This window comes from Sprattus sprattus (assembly GCF_963457725.1).
Source record: "Sprattus sprattus genome assembly, chromosome: 11".
In the NCBI taxonomy this organism is placed as follows: domain Eukaryota; kingdom Metazoa; phylum Chordata; class Actinopteri; order Clupeiformes; family Clupeidae; genus Sprattus; species Sprattus sprattus.
The window spans coordinates 14,184,392-14,196,891 of record NC_137909.1 but is presented as its reverse complement, the minus strand read 5'-3'; the positions used below and the strand labels follow the sequence as shown (position 1 = coordinate 14,196,891).

The 12,500-nt window shown below is 45.0% G+C and overlaps 1 protein-coding gene across 1 annotated transcript in view; it reads left to right on the top strand.

The window, feature by feature from the left end:
* The window catches only part of fcho2 (FCH and mu domain containing endocytic adaptor 2), a 56,542-nt gene that overhangs the window by 35,155 nt on the left and 8,887 nt on the right, over window positions 1–12,500 (top strand). Inside the window, exons 15-23 of the mRNA XM_080847412.1 lie at window positions 2,026–2,050; window positions 5,127–5,163; window positions 6,163–6,254; window positions 7,570–7,650; window positions 8,798–9,325; window positions 10,022–10,137; window positions 10,399–10,528; window positions 11,290–11,349; window positions 11,819–11,930. Coding sequence (XP_080703538.1) covers window positions 2,026–2,050; window positions 5,127–5,163; window positions 6,163–6,254; window positions 7,570–7,650; window positions 8,798–9,325; window positions 10,022–10,137; window positions 10,399–10,528; window positions 11,290–11,349; window positions 11,819–11,930 — 1,181 coding nt within the window. The remainder of the gene's footprint in view (window positions 1–2,025; window positions 2,051–5,126; window positions 5,164–6,162; window positions 6,255–7,569; window positions 7,651–8,797; window positions 9,326–10,021; window positions 10,138–10,398; window positions 10,529–11,289; window positions 11,350–11,818; window positions 11,931–12,500) is intronic.

Sequence of the window (12,500 nt, the reverse complement as noted above, 5' to 3'; positions counted from 1 at the left end):
TCTCTCTCCATCTCTCTCCCTCTCTTTCACATAGCCCCCTTGGCTCATATTTATTAAGGTTTCAGTTTGAACCCAGGGCAGCCCGTGTAATAAATGAGCTTTCTAAAAATCAGGACTTAACTTCTCAAATATTTTCACGCCTGATGGAGAGAGGGAGTAAGACAGCAAAAGAATTAAGTGCTTCTCTGAGAATTGGTGTTTATCTAAGAGCATTTTGACGAGCACCTTAAAGGTGCAGTCGATGATTCTGACAAAAAAAAGTTAATTGATATTTGAGCTCAACTGCCAATCAAATGACACCCCTCCCTTCCATGCTCCTGAAGCAACATGTTGAATGGTTGGAGTGGTTTATGGGTCCAAGCCACTGTGTTTGTTTCCCATTTACACAGCTCAGGCTCTGTTACACCAGAGTTTATTATTTGATCGCACTCAGAATGGACATCTACAAGATGAGCAATTCACCAAATGTAACCAAAAGTGTATTGGATTAATATCATGGACTATACCTTTAATATCTAGCACTCTCCTCTTCCATCTTGTCAGCCCCCCAACCCCCCCCTCATATTGACAGATGTGTTTCGTGTTAAATGTTCTCAAGTTGAAAAACGTAGGTGATGATGAATGCCACATCATCTGGTACAGATTACTGAAGCATTTTCTTTCCATTTTTCATCTTTCTTTCTTTCTTTTTTTCTTGCATTCGCTCATTTTTGGGATGCCTCCTTTGCTCTGTGTGTGACATACTTTCTCCCTCTCCCTGTCCTCCCTCTCCCTGTCCTCCCTCTCCTCTCTCACTCCATCCAGCCCTCTCCCCCACTCTCTTTATTGTAACTGCAGTAGAAAGCTGGTGTGTGGCCTGGGAGCTGTAATTGAACCCATTTGCCTCCCAGTGCCTCTGGGACCAAATTCTGGCTTCAGTTTTGTGTGTGTGTGTGTGTGTGTGTTTGTGTGTGTGTGTGTGTGTGTGTGTGTGTGTGTGTGTGTGTGTGTGTCTATGTTTGTGCAGCACATGCGTTGTTATGAATGTGTGTGTGACTGTATGTGCATGTGTGCAAGCGTCCTTGTGTGTGTGTGTGTGTATGTGTGTGTGTGTGTGTGTGTGTGTTCGCACACGTGCGGGCATGAATTTGTGTGTGAGTGTGTGTGCACAAAAGTGTCTTTGTGTCCGTGTGTGTGTGTGTGTGTGTGTGTGTGTGTGTGTGTGGGTGCGCGTAACTGTTTGTGTGTGTGTGTCTCTCTCTCTCATTGTGGTTTTGCGCATTTAATGCGTATTCTCTGTTTCCTGTCCACTGTTTATCTTTTTTTCTGCTCTGCTCTTCTGCACTGCTTTACCCCAGAGTGAGGACTTTCCACTGGATCACACAAAGCCACATTTCTCACAGCCACTGCCGTGACCACACTGATTTACATTCCCTGCGCTCCCTCCATCTCTCTTTGTGTGTGTGTGTACGTGTGTGTGTGTGCACATGCTCTTACGCATGCTTGCAAGTGTCGGTCTTTATATTTAACTGTCATTGCCACGCAGAGGTGGAAAATCTGTGAAGCACCAGGGAGATTTGCAGATACAGATGCAGATGCAGATGTTTTCCTCTGCTCGTGATTCAGTCGTATTTGTTCATCAGTGATTAGACAATTCAGCCTCCTTAGCATGACCTCCAGATTATAGCTGTCCCCTGAACCTTGACCCCTGACCCCTGACTGGTTTGCATACGGGCTACTTCTGTGCCAGACTCAGTAGCTGGCCTCTTGGTCTACTGCGGTATATTTGTGTAATGTCTAAAGAGGAGTCTAAGCACAAGCAAAGGACACAGAGACAAATAAGGGACCTCTATCCATACATCTATCCATAATCCATATGGCCACATGGGCTGAAAATAATCACAACACATTGAAACACATGTTGCACATAGCGCAGGGTTTGCAAGAATTTTAGGAATATTCTGCCTGTCTCTGTCCTATTGGGCACTTGAATCATCCATCTAACTGATACATTGGTCTCATTCATCTTGTTTTTCTTATTTTTAGGTTCAGATGAGGAGGAACCAGTCCAGTGAGTATAACTTTCACTTTATGCTGCTTAACACCCCCCCCCCCCCCCCCCCCCCCCAGTGATCCATGCGTGATGTTTGACTTCTGAGGAGAGGCCGCCATTTTGGCTCCTGGGCCCTGAGTTTCCTGGCCTGGACTACTCTAATGAGGTTTCCTCTCGTATTTATCCAGAAAGCTCTCCAAAGCCAGCTCCAGCCCTGTGCAAACAAACACGGCCCGGTTTTCACAAGTGTGCTCCATCCAGATCAGTCCAGAACGCATGCCTAGAAACAAGATTAATTGCTTAATTGTGTGTTTATGTTTTTTCTTGCAATCATAATTTTTTACATATTTTCTGGTGAAATTGAGTCTTTTAAGTGAAGACAGCTGCATGATTTATTGGCCTGTTTCGTGCATGCTCTTGACAATAGGGCAAGATTTATGCTGACACGCATGCTCTCTATCATTTTAACGTCTGTCCCAGATAGCTCTTTGATTACTCTCTGAGACTTGCCTTGGAAAATACCAGTTCATTAACCATTTACATCTACATCCCATTCACAGCCAGGCCCTCACGACTAGCTTTTATCCAAAAAGCCACTTACAGCACAGCGAAGGTGTACAGTTCCGTGCAATGTAGGATCACAAGGAATCAAACCTGTTAGACCTGCACTTACGAGTACCTACAGGAAGGCTTGTGATATCCAGGAACCTCACCTCAGCTTTGCTGTACTGTACTGTATTGAAAGGGTGATCACAACAGAATAGACTGCTAAGACAGAAGAACTTCTCTCTGAAATGTCATTCACTTCTAACTCTCATAGGCTCCAAAAGACAAGTCAAATCTGTAGGAACCCATCTATTACTATTCATTTCTCTAAAGCAACAGATCTGCCTCGGTTGTTTGGGGAGTGTGTGTTCATCTGTGTGTTGTGTTGTTCTACACACACCTAGGGGTGCCGAGGGGACCCAAGCACTCCTCTCGCACCTCATACACTGGGGCAGACGGTGAGTATGGCTGATTTCATAAGAGTCAGTCTGTCGCTCCTATCCAGCAGGGAAGCTATCTCGGCTCAAGCACACACACACACATACGTACACAAACAGGCACACAAATACTCACACAAAGACATACACTATTAGCAGCCACAGCTTTAGCTTCTAGACAATCTAGCAAAATATACATGCATTGCTAGAGATGGTAGTAAATATGCATCAGCTGTATTGATGCCAACCATCACACATGCAGCACCAGTGAACTGTGTAAAGCCTCATCATTTCACAGTTGACTGAGCCACCAGCCAAGAGCTCAGATCCTCAGTTAGAGCCGTTAGCTAAGAAGAGCACTAATGCTAACACACAGTCAGAAAGTCCAAAGACCAAATAGATCAAGGAAGGTTGACCAAAAGCTCAACAGCCAATCAGATGTGAATGATGGATTCCAGGTGTCTATTACAGTGTATGTCTCTCCTGTGAGAGTAGAGTTAACAATGTCATATATTTGCACCATTGACAAAACTATCTCCAGTAAACTTGAACCATGCTAATGCTTACTTGTTGTCACTTACATGATTGCGGAAAGGCTAGTCTGCCACACTATTTGGCTTAAAGAGCCTCAGATGCAGTTTGAGAAGCTTAGTGGAGTACAATTGCTAACTCACATTCAGGCAGGTGTAATTAATATGCATGTATGTTGATCTGGAGTGCTATTGCTCACGTTCAGCTAGGTGCAGTAAACATGCATGGATGATGATCTCGCTTCTACTCTCTTTGGCTGAACCAGATGGATGTGGCCCATGCTAGCTGCTGCATGTCACATAATCATACTACATCACTACCCATACGTCCCTGTGTGTGTGGGGACACCACCAATCTAGCTGCACATCGCTAGACCAGCTCGCCGCCTGAGCCACCGCTTGCACTAACAGTTGTTCAGCGCTTCCAGCATGGCTTTTAATAACCGCCGGGGCATCTGCTAACGCTATTGAAGGTTTCTCCCTTTGCACATTTAAGAGTTTTGCCATTAGTGGTGAGGAGATGTAGGTGATTCTGAAAGCAGAGAGCAAATACTTGAGCCAGTGGCCGCAAGAAATTGCAAAACAAACAGCAAAAGAAGACCAAACAGCAAGGCTACCCTAGAGCCTAGAGAAATGCAGAACTCTGAACAAGCATAGAAAGCTCACTCTGTGCGTGTGTGTGTGTGAGCCCGTGCGTGCGTGCTTGTGCGCGTGCGCGTGTGTGTGTGTGTGTGTGTGTGTGTGTGTGTGTGTGTGTGTGTGTGTGTGTGTGTGTGTGTGTGTGTGTGTGTGTGTGTGTGTGTGTGTGTGTGTGTGTGTGTGTGTGTGTGTGTGTGTGTGTGTGTGTGTGTGTGTGTGTGTGTGTGTGTGTGTGTGTGTGTTACAGTAGATGATGCTGTTGGACAGCTGCTGAACAGTGCCAGGCTAGAAGACCACAGTGGGTGCCCATGCTGGCTGTGCCCACAGCAGAAAATGACTAAGGGCAGGATGTCACATGTGTTTGGCCACACCTACACAGAGAGAAAGGGAGAGAGAGAAAGAGAAATAGACAAGGAGGGAGGGGCAGAGAGAGAGAGAGAGACGTTCACCACTCCTTTATTAAATCAGTTTCTTTTTAATACACTGTTTAAACAAATTCACCATTTGATCACAACCATAGATTACAAATAAAGAAAAACAGCATCTTACCCACAATCGTGAGTTAGGTAGAGAAAGTAGATCAAGACGAATTGTGCTGTTGGCAAAGTCTGGAAATGTTAATGCCTCCTCAGTGGGAGAAAGTATGTGTGTTTTTATAGTTGTACCTCCACACACACACACACACACTTTGCACTGCATCCCTTTCTTCTCTGTGTGTGTGTGTGTGTGTGTGTGCAGATATGTGTGGGGATGTTTGTATTTTGGTGGAAGATTATATGGTTCAGAGTTTGAATCTCGATAGGAGGGGTTTAGTGTACGTCTGTGTGTGTGTCCTGGAGACTGTTTTTAACCTTTCTTCTTGGGTATTCACTGCATTCTGAGGGGTTCATTGATGAGTTGTAAGGGTTTGGGCTGCTAATCAAACATATTTTCCTTCATCAGGTGATGAACTTGGGAGGTCCAGGACGAATTTTAACGAGTGAGTACCGTTATCTCAGTTAGCTGCATAATATACTGTAATGTACTGTACTTGAAGCAGTCTCGTTTGGAATATAGACTTTATATTTGCTTTGTGGTCATTGATCCATATTTGTTGCCAGCAGTTCTTTTTTCTCTCTCTCTCTCTCTCTCTCTCTCTCTCTCTCTCTCTTATGGATATATATATATATATATATATATATGTATATATATATATATACATCTATATACATATTTATTAGTGCTGTCAAACGATTAGGATATTTAATCACGATTAATCGCATTTTAGTTATAGTTAACTCAAAATTAATCGCGATTAATTGCAAATTTTTATCTTTTCTAAATGTCCCTTCAATAATTTTTTTCCATCATTTTTATTTTATTTTAATGCTCTTATCAACATGGAAAAGTGGATTGGCTTGCTTTATGCAAATGTTTTATTCTATTGAACAGCATTGCCAAACAGGGCAGTACAAAATAATTTAAATTTTAAAGTGCACAATTCAAGTAAACAAGGACTCAGCCTATAGTGCAGTTAGACCATGGCTTAATATTTTCTTTTTTTCAAGTTTGCTGGGTATATAGAAGTCAGGCCTCTTATTTCAGCCTGTTGACATTTTCAGAGAACAGTGAAGCTCGCTTCAGCACAACACAACTTTTAACCTTTCTATTTAGAAGCTTTTTATCATCCATTTCGCCTTATCGCGCTCACCATTCACTCAAACCATAGCGTAAGCCTACTACACAGTTTGCGAGGCCAAAAAGAACGTTCATCTACGTTTTTTTTTTATTTTTTTAAAGACAACGTTAATCAAGCGATTAAAAAAAATGAACGGCGTTAGAATGGGTTTGCGTTAACGCCGTTAATAACGTCTTAAACTGACAGCACTAATATTCATATATGTGGGTGTGCACTAATAGCATTAGTGTGTACTCGAATATTTTCTTGACAAGTAGAGTATGCTTGATATTAAAGCCTGTTTATTTCAATTCTTCCCAGGACCAAGCTGTCTAACAATGACCTGCTGTCTCTGGACCCCTTCGGCCCCTCCCCAGCAACAGGCCCCTCCTCCTCAGTGCCATCCTCCACAGGTAGCCACACCCCTCCCTAGTGTGGCTATTTCTTGATCAGCTAATTTCAGATTCATGTCGGCTATAATGCTACTATAATACACTGTTCACATACACTAGTCAATATTACATGTTGGTACCCTTGAAAGTTAGGTCTATGCTTCCCTTTTAAGCTATCACTCACACACCCACACACACACACACGCACGCACGCACACAACCTCCTAATATAGTGTGGATCTGGACTGACCTCCTCCATTATTGATGATGCGTAAGGGGGAGGGGAAGATTGGGGGGGGCTTTTCCAGTTCACCTCAGCCATCTCTAGAGAACCAGCCCAGAGCTCTGTCACCAAGGAAACCCATTGTCCCCTCTATTCTGTTCTTTGGCAGATTCACATTCACACAGTCTCATTCAATCAAACAGATCGCACTTTAATTACTATTCTTTCAGTTCATCACCATAATTATTGTTATTATGTTTTTTACTATTCATTTTGTCGTCAATTTGCTTGTCTTTTGTCTTTTTCCTTTGTCAATATAATAATAATAAGTGTCTGTAGACTTTATTGTATTGTTTATAGATTTTTTTTCTATGTTTTTTGTTACAGTACAGTATCATGCTTATGATTTGTGTTCTTTTTTTATTTTACTTCTATTATGCTGTATTGTTTGTTTCTTTGTTTTCTTTGGCATGTAACACAAGCCTTTCTGATATGGGGGAACTGATTCCTGTGTAGGAATGTGGAATGAGAGTGTTAACACACTCTACCATTCCTAGAGCCCCACCCAATCTCTTCTCTCTCTCTCTCTCTCTCTCTCTCTTTCTCTTCCTTACAAAGCCCGTTTCACATATGAAACCTGTTAATGAATCAGGTTAAAACAACATTTTCATCCCCACTCAGCCTTTCATAAGTGAGTGGGTCTGGGCTAGGTCTCTGACACCATGGCTGAAGGAGAGGGGAGCTGTCAGTGACCTTGACAAGGGCCAATCATAATCCTCTCACCTTGACGAGGGCCAATCATAATCCAGAGTTAATTGGCACCTCCTGAGGTCAGAGGGCGGGGCTTGGGGCCCCTGTGTCATGGATGTTGTCAAACACGATCTCGTTACCTCGGAGATTGCAGTAAGAAAGGAGCGTCTAGAAAGACAGTAGGGGAGCGAGGGACAGAGGAGTGATGGAAGGAGAAGTATGCCTCATCTTTGGTCTCTTTCATTCCTTCATACTAAAGAAGCCAAAATGCATTTGTTGTTTTGTTTTGTTTTGTTTTGTTTTGTTTTGCTTCTCTGTATGTTCTTCAACTTTTCTTTTTCCCTCCCTTTCCTGCGTTTGTAGACCTTGCCTCTCTTTTCTTTCCGCCTCTCCCCCCATCTCCCCCTCTTCTGCTAAGAGAGACGGACTTGTGTGACGAGCCAGGTAAAAGCAGGGTCAGAGGTCAACACTCACTCACTTATTTCTCACACACACACACACACAGACTTACCTTACTTGCTGATTTTGATTGAAATCATTTCTGAAATACATTTCTTTAATATGTATTGGCACATTTAAAAAAAAATCTGCAGTCCACAGTATCCAAACATTGCATCAGAAAGGGGGATTACATAAAAGTCATATCTAATTTCTGTCACTTGAGGTGGTATGTGATAGCCTTCCATGCATGAGTGTGTGTGTGTGTGTGTGTGTGTGTGTGTGTGTGTGTGTGTGTCTGCACGCGCGCAGCGTTTGTAGACGTTTACTTAAAGCACTCAGGAAAGACGCTTCACTCAGGCACACCTAATGCCATTACACTCCCTGTAACGGCCTCAAGATGTCTTCACTCTTACACACACACACACACAGGCAGTCACACACACACACACACACACACACACACACACACACACACACACACACACACACACACACACTCCTGTCTTGGGTAAGTTTAGCTTATAGGTTAGCCAGTGTTGCATAGAGATGCCTCAGTGTTGCCTCCTATTTCACAAGCCTCTTCTCCTTTGCTGACCTAAGCTCTTGAGTAATGGAGGATGTTTAATGGAAGATGTTTTCAGGTGAAAAACATCCAAATGAGATTTCTGGGGGGGGGGGAGTCCATTACAGTATAATTAATTTAAAATGAATCATTAATAATTTAATTTCAATATATTTATTTATTTATACTGTATGTCTTCTTTAATGTGACCTGCTAGTGCAGTTAAACTGTTTACAGGTGTGGATTGTGTGTGTGTGTGTGTGTGTGTGTGTGTGTGTGTGTGTGTGTGTGTGTGTGTGTGTGTGTTTGCTGCATTGTGTTATATGGCCGTCTGTGACTTCTGGAAGTTCAACCTCCTGCTTAACAGTGTTGTAAACTAGTGCTAACTCTAAGTTGTATGTTTAGCGCTTGTCCTTTTGTGTTGCTCTGTCAATGTAGGCTTTCTTCTCATGTGTGGAGTTGGCATGTATGTTTATCTGTTAAACTGTGTTTGGTGTGTTTCTGTGTTTCATGCCTCCTCCTCCTCCTCCTCCTCCTCCTCCTCCTCCTCCTGCTTATTCCCCCTGTTTTCTCTGGCGCCCCCTGCAGCCGAGGCAGCACAACAGCAGGAGTCGTCCTTACCTTCCCCCCTGGACGACCTGCTCCAGCCCAAAACTGAAGTGCCCCTCCCGCCTCCGTCCCCCTTCTCCCTCTCGTCCCCTCCCCCCACCCCCATCTCCCCGTGGGGCGTTCCAGATGACCCCTTCAGATCCAGCAGCGTCCCCCTCCCTGACCGATCCGACCCCCCCTTCAGCCCCCCCCCTTCCACGCAGGACCCCCTCTCAACCCTCTCCTGGTCCCAGAGCCAGTGGGTCGCCTTCAGCGACGACCTCATGCCGTTACGGCGCGGGGTGGTGCCTCCGCCATCGTCACGGCAACCTCTGCCACCACAACTGCTGCGTCGCCCCCAGTCTGTGCCCCCGGGCCAGGCAGGGTTGTATCGATTTCCCCCTCCCAGTGCCACCCTTGTCCAGTCAGCCGTGCTCAGGCGAGAGAGTGCCACCTGCAGTTCGGAGGACTCACCTGCAGCCATGGACGTCAGCGCAGTCGCCGCGCTGGCTAGCCTTTGCAACGACGGTAACCATGGAGACATGGGCAGTGCTTGGCATGCCACTGGCCTGATGGGCATACATACAGCTGGCACATGACAGGTGCATGTACAGTAAGGCACATGACTTTGGACTGCTGGTCCATGTCTAGAGTGCTTAAGGGGTCTGTAAGTTGCACCCATGGAGAACCTTTAAATGTTCAAAACCATAAGGTGCATGTGCCAGCTTTTATGCACATCAGGTGTGTGTAGTTTTTATGAGTGTGTGTTTGTGTTTGTAGACCTGTGGTCTGACCTTTTTATTTTAATTCCCTTGTATCCTTTGCGTTTTGTACAGTATATCTCTTTGTTTTTTTATTTTTTTTATTTTAAAGTGTTTTGTTTTGTTTTGTTCGTCAAATTTCTGTTTATGTTTGCGTTTTAATTTGGAATGTGTTTTCTTGCTTGGTGTGCATTTTTGTTCTCTTTGGTTTTTACATTTTCTGTGAAAAAATTACCTGCTTGGAATGTTTTTTACTATTTGGTTGATTTTGAACTTTTTCTCAAAGTATTTATTTGCTGTTGCCTTTTCTGTAGCATGTAGTTAGCTCACAGGTACCGCTGGTTTTCTGCCTGCCCCTGAATAGTAATTGACTCATGAATCTGCCCAAATACATTCTCTCATTCTCTCATTCACTCCCTCTCTCTCTCTCTCTCTCTCTCTCTCTCTCCATCTCTCTCTCCAGTACCTCCTCCTAACAGACCCACCACGCCTTTAAATGCAGGGGCTCTGGCGCCACCCCCTCGCCCCTCATCGCGGCCCAAGTTAACAGTGGGAAAACTGGCCGGCATCACAGAAATGGTAAGTGTGTGTGTGGGTGGGTGGGTGGGTGTGTGTGTGTGTGTGTGTGTGTGTGTGTGTGTGTGTGTGTGTGTGTGTGTGTGGAACATATGCAGGCAGTTGCTATGTTTTGGTTGCTTAATTGAGTTCCATGTTGATCGCCTACGTATGTGTTTGTTTGCTTGTGTGTTTGTGTGCGCGATTGTGTGTGTGTGCGTGTGTGTGCGTGTGTGTGTTTGTGTGTGTTTGTGTGTGTTTGTGTGTGTGTGTGTGCGTGTGCAGAGTCGGCCGTTTAGCCCTCCGAAGGTGACCAACTCCAGTCCCCCCCCCACGGCACCCCTGGCCCGAGCTGAGAGCTCTTCCTCCCTGTCCTCCAACGCCTCACTCAGTGCATCCAACACACCCACCGTGGGTAAGTCACACACACACACACAGACACACACACACACAGACACACACACACACAGACACAGACACACGCACTCAGTTACACACACACTCACACACACACACACACACACACACAAACTCACTATCACTCTCTCTCTCTCTCTCTCACGCACACGCGCACACACACAAATAATAGCCTCACTTGTCTCGTAGTATAACTCACCTCAGTCACACCTCTAGATGTAAGTCAAACACACACGCACACTGGAGCACTATGGGTTCACTCATATTCTCTCTCTCTCTATGTGTTTGTGTGTGTGTGTGTGTGTGTGTGTGTGTGTGTGTGTGTGTGTGTGTGTGTGTGTGTGTGTGTGTGTGTGTAGGAGATTGTGTTGAAGGTTGTGGATAACCTTGGGCATACACAGCTCACAGCTCTGCATAATGTGCGTTAGTGCGTGTGAAAATGTTTGTAAGGGCACAAGTGTTTGTGTGAAAGACTGTGAGTTAGCTCATATGTTTTCACACTGATCCACTGATTCCGATCCTCCTGTCATCTACACTTCTCTCCTCCTCTTTTCCTATCGCTTTGTCACTCCTCCCACCTCCCCTCACCTCTGCTCACTCCTGTTATCTCTTCCCTCCCCTCTCCTTTTCTTTTTTCCCACCTCCTCAACTCCTCCTATCCGCTCCTGTTCTTTCTTCTCTTCTCCACCTCTCCTCTCCTCCCATATCCCCCTGCATCCTCCTCTCTCCTCCTCTCCTCTCCTTGTTTGTCCTGTGTAGAGGAGGACGTGTTCATAGGGAAGCTGCCCACCTTTGAGAAGCGCTGTGAGACCCCAGCAGGTTGAGTAGAGTACAGATGCTGCCTCACCGCCCCTCTCAGACACTGATCTCAGAACAGTGCTGTATTTAACCTGACTGAATTTTCAAGCTCCTCATAACATGGTCCGTGTGTGTGTGGGGGGGGGAATGCACAAGTGGGATTCCTTGTGTATCAAATGGCCATTGCTGATCTTGCTGTGTGTATTATCCTTAATGTCTAATGTGTGTGGATGCTGCTTGTGTGTACTGTAGTACTTTCGCAGGTTTGCATGTCAATCCTTCTAAAATGTTGCCATGCCAACCTGATCCACTTACCCGAGTGGTTACCCAGAATGCTGCACGCCTCTCCTCTTTATACATCTAATATTCCCTCTTGCCCCCCACAGCTAAAGTGGTACTCATTTTTTCCTCCTGGTCTCATACCTTTCATTCTCTCTCTCTCTCTCTCTCTCTCTCTCTCTCTCTTTCTCTCTTTCTCTCTCTCTCATAGGGACATCTCGCGGTCCAAGTCCAGTGACACTTGCATCCCAGGATGCTTTGCCAATAGCAGTGGCCTTCACAGAGTCTGTTAATGCCTACTTCAAAGGAGCCGACCCCAGCAAGTGAGACTTAAACACACACACACACACACACACACACACACACACCAAATAAGTTTCACATGACCCTACCCTGCTATGCACACACATTTTCTATACAGTAAGACACACACACACACACACACACACACACACACACACACACACACACACACACACATATTTAGTCACTTCAGAAACTGTCAAACACACACACATCATAGTTAAATGCACACTTTAATACTCTTAGACACCCTCATGCACACACGCTCACATATTACAGTTATATGCATGCTTTAACACTATTACGCACACACACAGCCAGACACACCTTACACACACACACACACACACTTGAAACAGAGGCATATACTTTTACTCTCCACACTTTCAGACATTACTCCTCGTTCTCTCCCTTCATTGTACGCCTCACACACACACACCTTTTTTCTCAGCCTGCCAGTATGCCGCCGTTTGTGTAAGATGGTCTGTCTGTGTGTGTGTGTGTGTGTGTGTGTGTGTGTGTGCGAGGTGTGACATGTGGTGTGCGACACCATTCTTTCAGAGCTCATCACACACTCTGCACAGATCATG